This window comes from Bombus flavifrons, chromosome 3, assembly GCF_040668555.2.
Source record: "Bombus flavifrons isolate JBK064 chromosome 3, iyBomFlav1_principal, whole genome shotgun sequence".
NCBI lineage: Eukaryota > Metazoa > Arthropoda > Insecta > Hymenoptera > Apidae > Bombus > Bombus flavifrons.
The window spans coordinates 12,899,376-12,918,793 of record NC_138444.1 but is presented as its reverse complement, the minus strand read 5'-3'; the positions used below and the strand labels follow the sequence as shown (position 1 = coordinate 12,918,793).

The window sequence follows — 19,418 nt, the reverse complement described above, 5'->3', positions numbered from 1 at the left end:
ATCAGACCATAAACATTTAACTGTAAAAGTATGAAAACTTACATTTGTTGACATTATCAAGCTCCTTAAATGCATTATATCTTTTTCTATTATCTGTATTCTGATTACGAAATCAAAATTGATTTTATTATGCTTAATAGTAAATTTTATATATTTATACATAAAATAATTAAATTTGAACTCAAATTTTATTTATGTTTATCACTTGATTCATTGCATTGTTACCATATTCTTGACAACATTTCATTTCTTTTACATTATTTGATCTCATAAGCAGTTATCACAATAAAAACAAGGTCATATATCTTTTTAAACTAATTTTCAAGATCTAGTTAAACAGAAATATTTAACAAAGCGTGTTTCAGGTATAAACTTATTACATAAAACTTTTTTCGGCACGTCTGGATTTAAACATAGATATAAGTCCTCATTAAGTCACAAAAATAAATTAACAATACATGTGCGTTTGTTGACTTTAAGTTATGCACATTTGTATAATTTCGATAATTTTACAAAATTGATAATGCTTCATATTGACACAGAGGACCTTTTTTCATATTATAGATACTGTTAGAATGCAAAGTACATAATAGTTTCTTTCATAAATTTAATGTACAGTATAATTCTATACAATATTTACTTTCATACTAAATTATTCACTATTTTTTATTTCTTTCTGGGCCCGAATTATGATTTATAGAATTTTCAATATACTTATTATTTATACAGACTTTGTTACAGTTTTTATGCAAATTACAAGAAAATAACTAATTATCTTTTAATCATAAATTCTTCTATACATTAAATTTAGCAAATTTTCTATTTATTAAATACAATAATGTTACTGAATATTCTCCTTACTTTACTAATTGTAAGTGACAAAGCAAATCATATTATCAATGATTTTATTCACTTTGAAATATATTATATAAAAAGATCCTCTATGCGAACAACAATTATTTTTAAAATTATTATATTTTGTCTTAAATGTTGTACTTCTCGTAAGTATTGCAGATAAGAGGGCACTGAATATATATTTAAGCATATTTATGATATTTTAAAAATATCATCAATTAATTTCTAAAGTAAGTCTATATGAAGCTAAAAATCGTTTGTAATGATCGAACCTGCAATGTAAATATGTAGCACATTTATATTGTATGCAAAAATATTAACGAGTCATACATTTGTTTAATGATATATTAATTATCATCAATTTTTATAATTTTTTAGTATTTTCGAAAGACATGGCACTATATACAAATGTGTAATGAATGTTATTATATTCGAAATATGTTTATCAATAAATTTTAATAATCATTATTCGCGATTTCAATCATGGTCAAGGCTTCAATTATTGACATTTAAGAAAATAAATAGGAACATAATTTAAATAAATCATACGTCCATTTAAAACACTATCATAAACTATGATCACAAATGACTAAATTTGTTTTACAGTAGCATGTTTACACCAGTCCTAAATAAAATTACGTCATATATTCTATTTTAGTGTGATATCAAATAAATTTTTTAAGAATTTTTATATAATTGCATCTTCTTTTACATTTACCGTTTTTCTTTACCAATATCTTCACATAATTTGAGAAATATTAATGTCTTAAAAGTTGTATACGTTCATACATACTGTATCACAAATTTAGATTATAGAAATTTTGTTCTAATGTGTTCATTAGATGTGCAAAATTTTATATTTATATATCCCTGAATAAAATCCTTTGAACAGTAATTTTTTTAAGAAATTTTTCTTGTATTCGATAGTGCATAAGAAAAAATAAAAAATTAGTGAAAGAATTTAATAATATAATTATTTTTATCATTTCAATATTAAACAATTTTAAATATTTCCGTTCAAAGGTTAAATATATAATGATAATATTTGTTTATAATTAGAACTTTTTTCGAATATTAATTATCAATAGAAACATCTTTTATATCGTCTTTGCTGATATTTTGGTTCATTTGATCATTTTCGTATTCTACAAAATCATCAAATAAACTTGGCCATGCTTCTGCATCATCGTAAACACTAAGATCATCACCGATACTTTCAGCAAAATTTAAAAACATATTCCATGTATCTCTAGGTATGCCTCGAACATGATGGCACTCCAAAAATTTAAGCCATCTTGACAAAAGAGGTGGTTCACGTATTGTGAAAACAAGTTTCCAGAGAACAATTGCCATATCAGCTGGTAATATTCTTTGACCGGAATTAACATCTAAACCGAATCGGAATGTAAATCGATAGAGATCTTTGAATAAATCATTGTTTACAGTTAATTCTTGAACAATTTCTGGTAATCTTGCTTGTATACCACGTATACTGTCTACTTTCATTGCTCTCAAACCTATTACAAATTCTTGACGTGTAAATTGGCACATCTGTTTAGCATTTAATTTCCAAGCAAGAACAAGTACTTTAAATTCGTCTGGTGACAATTGTAGATCATTACAAAATCTTTCTATACCATCAGCTAAAATTACATCCTCATGTGAATCCTGTAAGAATGGAAAGCAGACATCACTCCAATGTGACAGGTACATAGATGAGTATAATAATAATAATGAACTTCCAAATTTCACCTTATATTGGTCAAATAAAGCATTTAACTTGTTTTCTGATGGTTCTTTTTGTTGTTTTGATTCAGTGGTTGTATTAAGACCAGATGATGTTCCAGATCTACCCAATGGTGATAACCGTGCATAAAATCCCCTTGACGAACGTAAATTACTTTGTACAGTAGGCATAGATCCACAATTATCAGATCCTACATTATTGAATGTTGATAGTGTGTTTCCATTTATATGTGCTTCAGGCACTAAGGGCCCAGTTTGTTGGCAAGAATTTAAGAATGAACCTCTCAATTCCATTGTTTCTAAAATCATTACAATTATAATTTACAATTTGGGTTATATTAACACAACCTTAATTGTATATAACTTTATTAACATTTATTAAGTGTATCAAAATGATATGAAAATAACAAAAGTAAAAAATATAATTTATCCCTATGTATGAATATATATATAAAATTACAAACAATATATATTAAATGTAGAAAATAATCATATTACCGTCTTTATAATCAAACGATGAAGAGCGAGTGGCAGTGGTTGGTGGGAGAGACACCTTAAAGCACGAAAAACAGTTTCCCATTGATGCTGTCCGTATTTAATGTCAAAGACAATTATTCCATGCATCAGTAGTTCAGTCTTACATTGGCAGTCTTGATCAAAAGCTAAACAACAACCAAAAGACAAATGACAATGTAACATGTCATGTATATTACAATGTATTATAATAAATTAAATATATTATAAACATTCATGTGGTATATATATATATATGTAAATAGTTAACAGTTTTCATATATCGTATGCTGATTAAAAATCATTATATTGATACAAAAAATTTTCAATTAGATACAAAATAATTATTTTGTTGAAAATATAAACTTAGTACATGGATATACAATAATATATCGTCCTAAATTCATAATTTTATTATTGAAAAGATATTGTAATATAAAAAGTACGATATATTAAAAAGATCTTTTACCTTATTATTGAGGAGGATTTTTGGTCTACCTGGGTCACAATAACCCCAGTAAAGACCCCCCGCAAAATATCTTGCTTTGCCTTCATTCATTAAATTCCCACAAAGTATTTATTTCGTAATTTGTCGTAGCTAAAGTTAACAAAATACTTCAGTTCCAATTCTTTTGAACATTTCATTTAAATGACTTTTAAGTTGAGTTTGTATTTGACTAAACAACACCGTCATTTGTAACGATATAACCTCATCAAACGATATAATGACAGTATCATTTCATGTATGAGACATACAGTCAAACCGATTTATTTCCTATTATGTATGAAAGAAGTCTGTATAAAAAAACACAGAAACAAAGATATATTCTTCGTATTTCAACACATAATAAAAAAGTCCCTTCAAAATGAAGCAACAACGAAATCTTTTTCGTAAATTCAGTGTTGATATGCTATGGAAGTAATAGTCACTAGGGAAAATATATATACCTTAATAAAATTGCAAATCTACGCAAAGAATACAGTTGTTATTTTGTTTGTTAATTTATCGAACTTATTTGGTAAATATTTTTCGAATACAATTGAAGAATATAGTTAAATATATAAACTTATTCAAATAATGCCCAATACTTATATAAATAATTTGTTATCGGTAACGATATACTACAAATTATATTTATACCTTTATACAGAAACCTACATCTTATATATAACCCATGGTAAGAATATATCTGGCAACAGTGTCGATGTAAACATAACCTAATCAATATAACCTCTTTGTAAACAGTTCATAAAATATTTGTCTTTGTGATAATGTAAGTACATTACTTGCATAATTAATGTATGTACTAAATATTGCGATAAATATAATGTAGTACAATAGATATACAATAGCGCATGTAATATACATATATATATAATATAAATTTGTTTTATATTTATATTGGCTAGCTGTTGCACATATTATAATCGCTCATTGAAATTTAAGATCTCTCAGATATATATTTCATAATTTTTAGTTTGACCTTTTTTCAGTAATGTGACACAGTAATATTACACATTTTTTTACATCAAGACTTTGTAAATTAACAAAACCAAATATTGATATGTTCTCAATTGTAAGAAAGGTTAAAATCAAATAATTATCAATCAAATATATTTCCTTATTTCCAAAGAATAAAGAAATGCAAATTTCTTAATCACTAACATTACTATTTACGATTAAAATTATAATGTCTGTAATTGCAATGGTAATAATTTACTGACTAGGTTATGTTTATTTCGAAACAAAAAATCTTAATTTAGCGCTGTTGTCAAATTTATTCTCATTATCACCATCGTTTGCACTTGACATATAATACACAAAAAATAATTTTAGTGCAGCCCGGCTTTGACAATTGTGCAACAAAATTAACGCACGGAAACAGTGTGATTTTTGACAAATATCAGTAAAAAGTAGTAGTATAGTTACATATTGTTTAATATCAAATTTTAGCGGAAATTTTTATTGAGGATAACATAATAATTATTTTTAAGGTGTAAGGTATTATTACAAATTACATACACACACACACACACGTAACTTGTAGAATACGTTATCTTTTTAACTATGAAAATGTTACTTTTCTTTTACTTTAGATTTTTAAATTAGAATTATATGTTGCAAATATTTGGGCTTATGAAAATTAAGTAATTTCCTTGTAATAGTACTATTTAAGTAGTTATAATATAAGTAGTTACAATATCTATATACATATTCCCAGTATACGATTATAATCGTGAATTTATGAATACTGATAAATGAATTTTCAACTTGAAGTTAATGGTAATAACAATAATGCGATAAAGTACTTTCTTTTAGTCAAAAATATATTTTTTTGTGTTAAATAAAATAAAACTTAGTAATTAATCTTTCTTTTTGTAATTTATAATATATTTACTAAAATACTCAGTTTTCGATAGATAAATGTATTCTTTTTTACAAATATGAATTGTGTGTTACAGATTGAACATTCCAACATATTTTTTAATTAAAAATGCCAGAATTACCACGAATTACGAGATCTTTGCGTATGTTTACAAACCTTGGACGTATTAAAAGTACAAGGGAACTACAACCAAATGATTTATTTAAAAAAGAAGAAGAATATAAAAAATTGAAAAGGTATTTTATAATTGATATTTTATGGAAAACAAATATTTGGTCATAATTGAATCATTAAGTTACTCATAGAATATTTCTTTAGGTTTCAACTAAGAAGACTTATAATTTATATTTACCTAATTAATTAGGACCTGGATAATTTACAACTTGTCATGACCATAATGTTATAAATGAAAAAATATAATAATCTGTGTAAAATAATTCTTCTTATCTTTAGTTTATTACACTACTGTGTAAATGATACTTATAAGTATATTTATTACAGTGAGTTCAACTGGCAAGATTTATGCAGACATGTACCCAAAGATGCTTTACATCATGTTAATAAACTACGTCAAATTGCTATAGGAACGTTTGGTATGTAATATCTTTAAATAATAAAATAAAAAGTTATTATTTATTTATCATTATTTTAGGAGAATGTTCTTATGAACTCATAGATGAATTTTTATTGTTTACCCTACAATTACTAATCAATGACAAGTTATTAACTAATGAAAAATTTGCAATTTTAAAAAGGAAAGCTGCAAATTTAACATTTCAAGATGCTCAGAATATGATGGAGGTAAATATGTACATGCAATTTTATTATTTATATATATATATATATAAATCAAAATATTTGATATATGTTTTTATAGATAATTAGAATAATTCGAGAAAGATTAAAAGAAAGTATTTTAGTACTCATAGAAAATAGAGAAACAGATGCTGATAATATTGAAATATCAGAAAGTAAGTTGTTTGGCTCAAAAATTGAATATAAACCTGCAAGAGTATTGTGGCCAGATACTGAAACACTTCGCAGTATGTCTTTAGAAAATATTATTCAAAGTACTGACAATTTTTCGATGAAATATAGAAATGAAGATACAAATCTGTCTAAAACCAAAGTTTGTACTAAAATTTGTTTATATTATTATTTATTTCTGAAAATATTTAAATTACAATTATATTTTCATTTCAGTTTGATAAGGCAATATATAAACAAAATTTGGAGTCATATGCAAAGCATTTTACAGACATGACTTTGGAAGAATTTGAAAAGTTTATTATAATTAGTAAATTAAAAAATGAAAATTCAGAAGATGAATTACTTGATCTTTTAGGTTGTGAATCTATAGAGTTTATACAATACATCATTGAACATCGAAAAAGTATTATAGCTTTGAGTTCTGATTCAAAAGTACAAAAAAAGAGTAATACCCAAAGACCTGTGATCAGTGGACAAGTGACTGTACAGTCTGAGAAAGAAAAACAGCTACTGAAACAAGTACGAAAGAAGGAAAAGAAATTAAGTAAGATATCAAATAAACGAGAAAAAAGAGGAGAATCTGAAGAAAATAGTTTTGAATCATTAGAATTATCCTTAAAAAAGAATGAAGCATTAATAGAAATGCATACACCCATATTTGAAAAAAATGTTACAGACAGAAATATGCGAGAAAATATTCCCTTTGTATTTGACTCCAATATATCTAGTAGAACAACAGCTGGTTATGTATCGAAACGACAAATAATGTTACCACAGAATGCAGTAAAAAAAGATACAGAAATGTTTGAGGAAGTTTCTATACCTCCTCCAGAGTCTCAACTAATTGATGTAAATTACAAGCCTGTTATGATAGATTCCTTAGATGATACTGGACAAATGGCTTTTAGTGGTATTAAATCATTAAATATAATACAAAGTATAGTATTTGATGCAGCATATCATACTAATGAGAATTTATTAATTTCTGCTCCAACGGGTGCTGGAAAGACCAATGTTGCTATGTTAACTATAGTACATCAAATAAAGCAACACATTGAACATGGTCAATTAATGAAAAATCAATTTAAAATAATTTATGTAACCCCAATGAAAGCTTTAGCAGCTGAAATGACAGCAAATTTTAGTAAAAAACTTCAATGTCTTGGTATATCCGTTCGTGAATTAACTGGAGATATGCAATTGACCAAATCAGAAATTCAACAAACGCAAATGATCGTTACTACGCCAGAAAAATGGGACGTTGTTACTAGAAAAGGTACTGGAGATATATCTCTTACTAGTATTGTAAAATTATTAATTATCGATGAAGTGCATTTGTTACATGGTGATAGAGGGCCTGTAGTTGAAGCACTAGTTGCTCGAACATTAAGACAAGTAGAATCTTCACAAAGTATGATAAGAATTGTTGGACTTTCTGCAACTTTACCAAATTATCTAGATGTTGCAAGATTTTTAAGAGTGAATCCACATGTAGGACTCTTCTATTTTGATCATCGATTTCGACCAGTACCCCTTAGTCAAACATTTATTGGTGTAAAAGCTACATCACCGTTGCAGGAAATAAATTACATGGATCAAGTATGTTACAATAATGTTGTAGATATGGTATCTAAAGGACATCAAGTAATGGTATTTGTACATGCACGAAATGCTACTGTTAAAGTGGCACAAACATTAAAAGAATTAGCGATGAAAGATGGTACACTTAAATTATTTATACCTGAAGGTCAAGCAAAATTTACAAATAAAGCGTTTGCTAAATCACGCAACAGGTATTTAATTGAATTATTTAGCAGCGGATTGTCGGTACATCACGCTGGTTTATTGCGTTCAGAAAGAAATTTGGTTGAAAAATATTTTGCAGAAGGCTTAATTAAGGTATTAGTATGCACGTCAACATTAGCTTGGGGTGTAAATTTACCTGCACATGCAGTTATTATAAGAGGAACAGAAATATATGATGCAAAACATGGTTCGTATATCGATTTAGATATATTAGATGTTTTACAAATCTTTGGTCGTGCTGGTAGACCACAATTTGATGTATCTGGTCACGCTACTATTATTACTTCTCATAATAAATTATATCACTATTTATCGTTATTAACAAACCAAATACCTATTGAGAGTAGTTTTATTAAATATTTGGCTGATAATTTGAATGCTGAAATTGCATTAGGTACAATATCTAATGTAGAAGAAGCTATAAAATGGCTAAGTTATACTTATTTATTTGTTCGAATGAAGTTAAACTACCATGTTTATGGAATTCTTCCTCAAGTTATTATAGATGATCCAAATCTAGAACAAAAAAGGAAAGAGTTAATTAATGTAGCAGCTAAAGCGTTAGATGAAGCTAAAATGATTCGATATAATATAAGTACAGGAGATTTGAGTACGACAAATCTAGGACGTATTGCAAGTCACTTTTATCTTAAATATGACACTATTGAAATTTTTAATAGACTTACAAAACCAATTATGAGTGAAGCAGAAATACTTGCTATGATATCTCAATCTCAAGAATTTGGTCAATTGAAAGTACGAGAGGATGAAATGAACGAATTGGAAGAGTTGATTCAACAATATTGTGAACTTAACGTTCAAGGTGGTGTAGAAAATATACATGGCAAAGTGAATATTCTATTGCAAACGTACTTATCACATGGTCGAGTTAATTCATTTTCATTGATATCGGATCAAGCTTATATTGTGCAAAATGCAGGACGCATATGTCGAGCATTGTTTAATATTATGCTAGGACAAAATCGTGCAACGATGGCTGGTCGTTTATTAGAAATGGCAAAGGTAATTGAAGTGCAACAATGGAGTTTTAAAAATCCTCTGTGTCAGTTTCATTGTTTATCTCCAGAAATTATTAATAAAATAGAAGAAAATGATTTGACAATTGATAGATTAAATAATATGAATGTTAAAGAAATTGGAGATATTTTGTATAATCAGAAAGTAGCAGTATTGGTGAAGAAATGTTGTGAAGAATTACCTGCATTAGAAATGGAATCAAATTTACAACCTATTACTCGCACAGTTTTAAGAATACGTTTAAAAATATATCCACAATTTCGATGGAATGACAGTGTTCATGGCAAAGCTTCAGAACCATTTTGGATATGGATAGAAGATCCAGATAGTGATTTTATTTATCATCATGAATGCTTTAATATGACAAGAAAGATGGTTTGCAATAAACTTGAACAAGAGCTTGTGATGACTATACCATTACAGGAACCATTACCTTCTCAATATATAGTAAGGGCAACAAGTGATCGCTGGTTAGGTTGTCAAAATATGCTACCTCTAACATTTCATGATTTAATTTTACCTGAAATATATCCACCACATACTAATTTGTTAGAGTTACAACCATTACCTGTAAAAGCATTAAAAGATCCACTATTTGAAAAGCTTTATAAATTCTCTCATTTTAATCCAATACAAACACAAATTTTTCATTGTTTATATCATACAGACAATAATGTCCTGTTAGGAGCTCCAACTGGTTCAGGGAAAACAATTGCTGCAGAAATTGCTATATTTAGAGTATTTAAGCAATATCCAATGCAAAAGATTGTATACATTGCACCATTAAAAGCTTTAGTTAGAGAACGAATAAAGGATTGGAAAGTTAGACTTCAAGAACAACTAGGAAGACAAGTGGTAGAACTAACTGGAGATGTATCACCAGATATTAAAGTTATAGCAAGTGCAAGCGTTATCGTAACTACACCAGAAAAGTGGGATGGTATTAGTAGAAGTTGGCAAACAAGAGCTTATGTTAAGGATGTTGCTCTTATTATTATAGACGAAATTCACTTATTAGGAGAAGATCGTGGCCCTGTATTGGAAGTTATTATTTCAAGAACTAATTTTATCTCTAGTCACACTTCAAAAAAATTAAGAGTTATTGGACTTTCTACAGCATTAGCTAATGCAGTGGATTTAGCTAATTGGCTTGGTATCAAAGAAATGGGCCTTTACAATTTTCGTCCGTCTGTACGACCTGTACCGTTAGCAATTCATATACACGGGTTCCCAGGGAAAAATTATTGTCCTCGAATGGCAACAATGAATAGACCAACTTTTCAAGCGATTAAACAACATGCACCATCTAGTCCATCTTTAGTGTTTGTTTCATCACGCAGACAAACACGTTTAACTGCACTAGATTTAATTGCATACCTTGCGGCAGAAGATAATCCTAAACAATGGTTACATATGTGTGAGGAAGAAATGAACACTATTCTAGATCACGTACGAGACTCAAACTTAAAACTTACACTTGCATTTGGAATTGGGCTTCACCATGCTGGTCTTCAAGATAGAGATAGAATGATTGTTGAAGAATTATTTGTTAACAATAAAATTCAGGTATACATTTAAAATATTATATATATACAGGGTGGTTGGTAACTGGTGGTACAAGCGGAAAGAGGGTGATTCTACGCAAAAAAGAAGTCGAAAATATAGAATAAAAATTTTTCGTTTGAGGCTTTGTTTTCGAGAAAATCGACTTTGAATTTTCGCTCGGTACGCGTGCGGTACGTTATAACGGATCTCACTGTAGATCGTTGTCTCGATGGAAAAATTAAAAAAAAATTTAAAAAAGAATTTTTATTCCATATTTTCGACTTCTTTTTTCGCGTAGAATCACCCCCTTTCCGCTTGTATCACCAGTTACCAACCACCCTGTATATATATATACTTGCTACTTATAACGTTGTTTACATCCTCAATACTTAATCATTATATTGCATTGAAAAAGTAACTCCTTTTAACAAAGGAAAGATATTTCAAACATACCAAATTTGATAAAATATTTTATAAAGTCAACCAATTAATACCTACTAAAATAAAATAAAATAAAAATATCATATTTAGGTGTTGATTACAACAGCTACTTTAGCTTGGGGTGTCAATTTTCCTGCTCACTTGGTTGTAATAAAAGGAACAGAATATTATGATGGTAAACAACACCGTTATGTAGACATGCCTATTACAGATGTACTTCAAATGATAGGACGTGCAGGCAGACCCCAATTTGATACTGCAGGAGTGGCAGTGGTTCTAGTACATGACTTAAAAAAAAATTTTTATAAGAGGTTTCTACATCAACCATTTCCAGTAGAATCAAGTTTACTAGCTGTTTTACCAGATCATATAAATGCTGAAATTGTGGCTGGTACAATTAAAAACAAACAAGAATTATTAGATTATTTAACTTGGACGTATTTTTTTAGAAGATTAATGAAAAATCCTAGATATTATGATCTAAATGCTTTAGAACCTAATACAATTAATCAGTACTTATCTTCTTTAGTGGACAGTACATTAAAAGTGTTGATAAATTCACATTGTGTGAAATTTGACCAGGTACATAGAATGGAATTAAAATTTTATTTCTAACTTGTTATACAAAGGATAATTTACAATATTTTTATTATTTCTAGGAAGAACAAATTTTATATCCACAATCAATGGGTAAAATAGCATCATTTTATTATTTATCACATCATACTATGTTAATGTTTGAGGAATCGTTACAAGAATTTCTAACATTAGAACAATGTTTACGTATTTTATGTAATTCTTATGAATATAATGAATTACCAGTAAGACATGACGAAGAATTATTAAATGAGTAAGTATCATCTTTACCAATAAATAAAAAAAAGTATTTCGAAAATTTTATTTTGTTCTAATATGTTTAATGTGTAAACAGGGAATTAAGCAAAATGTGTCGTTACCAAGTAGATAATTACTCATATGGTTCTCCACATACAAAAGCATTTTTATTACTTCAAGCACATTTTTCAAGACTTCCTTTACCATGTGTAGATTATATTACTGATTTAAAATCAGTACTTGATCAATCAATTAGGATTATTCAAGTATGTATAGTTAAAGGAAAACTATTATATCACTTTACATGTATTATAATTAAAATACTCTTTAATCAATATATATTTACTTTTAGGCAATGATAGATACAGTTGCAGAACATGGGTGGTTAGCAAGTGCACTTATGATAATGAATTTGCTTCAGATGCTTATTCAAGCTCGATGGATTGATGAATTTGCAATTACTACATTACCACATGTAAATTCAGAACATATACAATTATTTTCGGCGTTGTCATCATGTCTTCCAAAATTGTGCTTTATTATGCGCAACAAATATAGTACACTTGTAGAGGTGCTTGGTAAAGACTTTCAAGAAGAGCAAATATTTCAAGTAAGTAAATATATTAAACTTTTAACTTATAATATTGAAGGTAAATATTGAAAATAAGAAATTATGAATTATCAATAATTTTAATTCTAGATACATCAAGTAATGAAAGAGATGCCAATGCTTCATGTCGAGTTAAGTATAGAAATGCACGATGAAGAACAGAGAAAGCAGATGTTTATATCGCTAAAGACTGACAATTCCGATCATATAAATATTTACAAGGATCAAGATTATATACTAAATATTACAATGAAAAGAAAAAATAAGTCTAATAACTTGAAAGCACACTGCCCTTTGTTCCAAAAAGGAAAGGATGAAGGTTGGTTTCTGATTTTAGGTAATACTTCTAACCTAGAATTATTAGCTCTAAAACGAGCATCAGGAATAAATGAACAACGCAAATATTATCAATTACAATTCACAGCACCATCAAATCTAGGTAATTTTATTTTTGTACATATTTATAATTTTTTATATAATATTTTATTACATATAATAATAACTTCCATTTTTCTTTTTTTAAACTAAAAATCTAATTTTTTTTCAAGGACAAACAACTCTAGTGTTTTATTTGATATCCGATTGTTACATAGGACTGGATCAAGAATACAATATAAAACTAAACATAATATCTTAAAATATAAATTTTATTCCACTTAGTAAATATGTTAATTTTTTCTGAGGTAAATGTAAACTAATTGTTTTGTTAAAACTTATTGTTATGTTATTAATATTTATAAAATTATTTTAATAGCTGTAAGTACTGCAATGAAATATATATTTAAATTATAAATCTTTTCGAAATTTAATTTTTTTAAAAGGGTACATATAAATTTATATATATATATTTTTTATTTATTACACGACTATGAAACATATATATGGATTGTTTTATGTTTTTCATACAAATGCATATCTTATCAATTTAGTGTACAAAGATAAAAAAAGTAACATTCGAAGGACCAGTTTTATAATTTCACATATTATGGATCAATGAATTTAGTTTTAAATTCACTTTTAAAAGTATAACAAAAGAAAATCATATCCAATATTTCATGAATTATAAATCATACGTATAGTTTAATATGAAAATGTTTTCTTCTAACATTAGTATTTTATCAAAAGTAAAAGAATATCAATAATGGTATAATATATTGTGTAAACATTTTTCCACACTGATCCTCCTTTACATTTATATTATGATATTGTAACAATACAGTATTTGTTTGTAATTTCTTATGCTAACGAGGAATAACAAGATAGTAGGGTAGGAAGGATATGAGATCATTTCATTGCTTTGTTTTAAAGAGAACGTGATTAAGTTGTACACTATTTACCTGTAATATTTCACTTGATATTGATCAGTGCAGACTGTTCATTCTAATGACCTAGAAGAGGTACATTTTAATTCTAAAGTATTAGCATTATGCTTATGTAAATCCCTGAGACAAACAATGCAATTTGTGACAAAGTATTTTCTATTCATTGATTTTATTAACATTTATTGTCTTAGTAATTAGAAATAAACGTCAAATGTTATTAAATTAAACTTAAAATAAAATTTTTAAATAAATAATAATTTTATATTAATAATACATTTTTTCAATTGTCAACTAACAAAGTCAAAGTTATCCATTGTAATAAACATTTTTCTATATTTAAAATATAATTCATAAATATTTTAATGCTTTAACATTTAATAGACAAAATATAATTATTCCGTTTTCGTCATTTTTTTAGGTTATTTCTCTAAAACTTTAAATTAATAACATCAATGTTCAATATATTTTGTAATCTTATACAATTTTTAAAGATATAATAAAATCAACCAGATAAATTAATAGTTGAATATCTTCCTTTTTCTCTCTTTAGATTGAGTCTTTCCCTGTTCCATCAATAGATTGAACTTTCTGCATTTTTAGTGTATATGAAATGCACTTTATATATTATTATTTCTGTAATTGTAGTACTAATCAAAGCAAAGAAATACTTAAGCTCCTTCCATAATAGAAATTTGGAAGTACTGATTATTTCTTGTAAGTAATAAACCGAAATATTTTTAAAGCAAAAATTTGACGATAGTACATTTCTACTCATCACATTCATTGCAAATATTAATATATTCTTTCTCAAGCAATTGAGAAAATTTCACACGATATAGTAAATTGCAACTTGATTTTAAATGTCATTATTTTTCTCTTTAAATATAAAACAAATTTTTTAAAAATTATAATTAATGCATCTTTATGATTAATAGGTTATTACTGCCGTTTTTTTTTTTTTTTTTAGTACTTTCTTTCTGCAAATCCTCTGAACAATAATAAAAGTGTATACTGTATCACTCAAGAACCAAGGAAGCACTGGCATAACTAACAGAACTATCATTCATATTATTGCACTGATTGCTTTGAGCATATTTAAGAAACTTCAAGTTCATTCTTTGGCCATTAGTATTCCCTTTTAAAGTGTGAATTGCCTGTTAAAATATTAATTATAATTTCAAAAATTGTATCTCATTTCATAGAGAATATTATTATTACAATTTAATATAACTATATAACATTTATTAGAGAAATCATTAATTCCAAATATTGAAGACTTATATGTATGTATAGTAGACTAGAAAATACATCAATATTTGACATTTCTTTAATGAAAGTAAAAATATACTTAGAATGTAAATAAATAAAAGCTATTACCTGTAAAAGAACACTAATAGGATGTCGGCCACATATTGTATTACCATATTTTTTAAGATAATCGGTAAACATTGTGGGATTTAATGTTTCTATAATGTCCATACCCTGTGAATTGTTATATAATACATAATAATATAAACAAGTCTGAACATTCGAGTTTATAAGCAAGTATTTAAACATTTACTTAAATATATGAAATATTTGGAAATAAACAATGACATTATGCTTAGATTTTACATACCATTTTATCAAGATTTTGAATAGATCTATAAATGGGGCCACAGGATCTATCGTAATAGGTATAACGAAAACGCTGTCCCCAATGACAGAAATCCGAAGATATAACAAGTAATGTTTGTGGATCAGCCATATATGGAGCTAATAATCTTCCATAGAGTGCTTCTTTCTCTGGACTTAATGAACCCACTAGTATAGGAATTATTGTGAAAGAATCTTTAAACCTATATTGATATAAAATTTGAAATAGAAATTTGTAATAAATGAAAATACAATAGTAATTATATATATATAATAAATATAATAATAAACATACCCTTCCATAACTTTTGCAATAAATGGCAATTGCATTTCAATGCTATGTTCTTCTTCATCTGTGTTTAAATCCATCCACTCAAAATGTCTAGTCTCTTCAAGTTCTCTGTACACTGTCATATGAACAGAAGTCTATATTTGAACTAGTCTTTGATGATAATTCATATTTAGAATGTAATTAATTTTAATTTTGAATATAGAAATAATTTTATTTAAATTTGAATATTTTATGTTATAAAATTTATACCTTGCTGATCAATATGTAGATCATACAATGGAGTTTGATAAATCGATGCAGAAGAAAGAGCACAGCCTGCTAATCTGACATGATGTGATGGACCAAGAATAAAAATCCTACGCCTATGTAATAATAATATATACTTATGTTAATATATGTTTAACCTCCTATTTCAAATAAAAATATAATAAGAATACAAATAAAAATATAAAAAATAAATAATTTTATTTTTGTACATAAACATAAAATTCATGTCAAAAATCAAGAAAAATAATGAATCAACAATATATTTATATAATTATTAGGAGATTACATGTATGCTGTTGATTGTTTCAATTATTTAAAGTTACTATTTTTGATAATATACACAAGAAAGACAAAATTGAGAAAAAATATATTTTCATGTTAAGTAAATTTTATTTAAAAGAATTTGAGCTACTGACTAAACTAAACAAGTATGAGATATAAATAAAGATTTAGAAGTACAATATTTTTAAATGTCAAACCAGAAGCTTTTTATATCAAATTGTATTATACTTTATAGAACATATATTACGCCATCCATCTAAACATTTTGTTATAAAATACTAAAAAAGGAATTCTTTAAAGAACTTACACTACAACAGGACTAATCTGGCGGTATGCAAAACCAGCACATGCTCCACAATAGCTGTAACCTGCATGTCTGTGAAATTTTGTTCGTATTTCAATAAAGATTCCTTAATCTAATTGAAAATTATTCTAATGTACTATAATTACTGACGGGGCAATTATTGCCCTAGCAGGTCCATGTGATAAGTCTGCTGCACCCAACCAACCTTCTAATTGTTTATTTAAGTCCAATCCTGTACAAAATATTCAATATATATATATATATATATATATATATATATATATATATATATATATATATATATATATATATATATATATATATATATATATATATATATATATACATTTCATAAAAGATACAGTATTAATTACTAAAATCTAAATTTAATCATAGATTTCCAAAATTATCAATGACAGTTTCAGGATATATAACAATATAATTCCACAATAAAAATTTCTGCAGAAAAAGATATATTATAAAGTACATTTAACATACCATAATAAACTGTTTATTAATTTATGCTTTCTCCTTTATAATATCTGTCGTATAATACAAATGAACATTTCTTTTTTCATTTTTACGTATAAATTTATCCTATGTATATAGTAATATGAACATATACTTTGTTTAAAAGTGGACTACAATGTAAAAAAACGACATTTTTATAACCATGATTTATCGAAATATTACTTTACAAAATACCTACAATGTAATAGACTTAGTAGAATTATAACAATTATTATTAATAATCTTTACACGATTAAATATTAATTTGAATATTAGCACATCATTGTATTAAAAAATATCGAATATTAGATGCATAGACTTGTGGCTATTTGTCAACTTACTTGTCACAGAATATACAATGATGAATGTACACAAAGGCAAAAAAAATATAAGAAATAATTCTCATTGAATTATAGGCAATTATTATTAAAACTAAACAAATGAAAAATATAATTTAAATATTGCTTACCAGAACCTGCGTACCAACTACCAGCATGAGTTGCTCTTCTAATTAATGCCATTTTTCACTTTATTACGTTAATTTTTATTTCCTCTATTCACTTTTTATAATAAATATCGTTCCACCGTATTTATATTTTTATAAATAATTTGTTTAGTGCACCGATGATTAATCCTACTTATATATAAAATGTTTATAAAACTAATCACAAAACTTAACTTTTACTTTGCCATGAACCATACGCTTTTAATAACGTTGTATAGTACATTGACACAAACTAAAAGAACATTTTTTAAATGTAATAAAACAAGAAATAGATATTTTAGAACCTACATACTAATCTCTTACAAATCTTAGAGAAAGATTTTTTTGTATTTCCTTTGCAATTAAACTAAATAACCAAAGTTTTTATATGTCAGAAGTTTAAAATACAAAATTTCACTGAGATACAGTAACTTCAGTGATAAATCAGAAATACCTTTTATTGTGGAAAAAAGATGATTGGTATGAAAGCATTTCAATTATTTTGAAATAAATAAAAGAGTATACAAGTGTAATTATATCTTCTCCATAGATTAACTGAAACAAAAATATATAGAAAGTCAAGAGGAAAACAGTAAATATAATGTAAAACATAAATAATTGAAAAGAGAAGATAATGTGTGTATATACATATTAATATTTTCAATATATATATATATATATATATATCAGTAAAAAAGAAGTAAACAAACTTTTATATATAATTTTAATCTAAAACATGGTTTTTTATCTTTTTTGAAAATATATATCTGCAACTACACAGATGCAATTTTATTACTTTTAATTAATTAAAATGTAATAATTCATTGAAAAATGTATATTTTCTATGATTATTTCCTGACAATAAATGTTACTATTGTTTATCTTTATTTTATTTCAAGTAGGATAAAATATTGTATATTATGCATAGAATGTTTCTTATATTTTGATAATTTTACATTTCATATTTATTTAATTGTAATCTGATAAATAATAATCTCCATAATTTTTTGGAACGAATTGAATGTCTTGAAATCTGAGATTTTTCATTTTAATTGTTATATATATTTCACTAGAATTAATACTTTTCACAGAAAAATGTTTCGAATATAGAAAGAAATAATTATAATGTTACTTCAACGTATTTATTAGCCGATAAATTCGAATTCAATTCTATTATATGCAAGATAGAAATTATATCCAAAGTATAATATTCTAGAGACCATGATAAATATTTCTGTAATCATATTCAAGATTAAATTTTGTCTTTTTATTAAATTGTATTACACAATACCGATCATATTTTAATAACACAATTAATATTTTTAGCAAATGTCTGAATTACATTTAATTTATAGTCCTGATGGTAATCATTTTGGTATCTAATTTGAACATCATCGTAGAAATGGTTATAATGGCAGAAATTCATGTCTCTAGTGTTGTTTAAGTTTGTGAAACTGAGTGACAAAACAGATATCTATTTTGTTAAGAATATCGTAACGTGTATAAAAGTTTGATCTTTTGGGACTCTTCATGCAGAAATCTTTCTTCTAGTGGAAA

The 19,418-nt window shown here is 26.3% G+C and overlaps 3 protein-coding genes across 8 annotated transcripts; 1 reads left to right on the top strand and 2 right to left on the bottom strand.

Annotated features, from left to right (window-relative positions):
* Nucleotides 1-1,758: 1,758 nt before the first annotated feature.
* On the bottom strand, nucleotides 1,759-4,212 carry SCCRO3 (defective in cullin neddylation 1 domain containing SCCRO3). The gene is made up of 5 exons (XM_069132879.1): nucleotides 4,063-4,212; nucleotides 3,584-3,712; nucleotides 3,100-3,263; nucleotides 2,608-2,900; nucleotides 1,759-2,523 (listed from the first exon to the last, which is right to left on the bottom strand). Exons 3-5 carry the CDS (start codon nucleotides 3,179-3,181, stop codon nucleotides 1,930-1,932), a joined length of 969 nt encoding a protein of 322 aa, XP_068988980.1. The 5' UTR covers nucleotides 3,182-3,263; nucleotides 3,584-3,712; nucleotides 4,063-4,212; the 3' UTR covers nucleotides 1,759-1,929.
* Nucleotides 4,213-4,291: 79 nt separating this feature from the next.
* On the top strand, nucleotides 4,292-13,547 carry obe (activating signal cointegrator 1 complex subunit obelus). Of its 5 annotated transcripts, none has more exons than XM_069132859.1 (12): nucleotides 4,292-4,388; nucleotides 5,578-5,737; nucleotides 6,003-6,094; nucleotides 6,154-6,302; nucleotides 6,379-6,630; nucleotides 6,705-10,901; nucleotides 11,412-11,903; nucleotides 11,981-12,171; nucleotides 12,253-12,421; nucleotides 12,508-12,765; nucleotides 12,856-13,204; nucleotides 13,314-13,547. In XM_069132859.1, exons 2-12 carry the CDS (start codon nucleotides 5,610-5,612, stop codon nucleotides 13,400-13,402), a joined length of 6,366 nt encoding a protein of 2,121 aa, XP_068988960.1. In that variant the 5' UTR covers nucleotides 4,292-4,388; nucleotides 5,578-5,609; the 3' UTR covers nucleotides 13,403-13,547. The 5 variants fall into 5 exon arrangements, with proteins under 5 accessions (XP_068988960.1, XP_068988958.1, XP_068988959.1 ...); XM_069132857.1 differs by lacking the exon at nucleotides 4,292-4,388 and adding an exon at nucleotides 4,841-5,028; XM_069132858.1 differs by lacking the exon at nucleotides 4,292-4,388 and adding an exon at nucleotides 4,841-5,111.
* A 1,075-nt stretch (nucleotides 13,548-14,622) lies between these two features.
* On the bottom strand, nucleotides 14,623-19,331 carry LOC138190234 (protein MEMO1). 2 transcript variants are annotated; one of them, XM_069132886.1, is made up of 10 exons: nucleotides 19,204-19,331; nucleotides 18,316-18,416; nucleotides 17,847-18,114; nucleotides 17,018-17,099; nucleotides 16,871-16,939; nucleotides 16,264-16,376; nucleotides 16,018-16,129; nucleotides 15,706-15,925; nucleotides 15,465-15,569; nucleotides 14,623-15,241 (listed from the first exon to the last, which is right to left on the bottom strand). In XM_069132886.1, the coding sequence occupies exons 3-10, from the start codon at nucleotides 17,896-17,898 to the stop codon at nucleotides 15,104-15,106; spliced, it is 891 nt and encodes a 296-aa protein (XP_068988987.1). In that variant the 5' UTR covers nucleotides 17,899-18,114; nucleotides 18,316-18,416; nucleotides 19,204-19,331; the 3' UTR covers nucleotides 14,623-15,103. The 2 variants fall into 2 exon arrangements, with proteins under 2 accessions (XP_068988987.1, XP_068988988.1); XM_069132887.1 differs by lacking the exons at nucleotides 18,316-18,416; nucleotides 19,204-19,331 and having other exon boundaries at nucleotides 17,847-18,216.
* Between the last annotated feature and the right edge of the window lie 87 nt (nucleotides 19,332-19,418).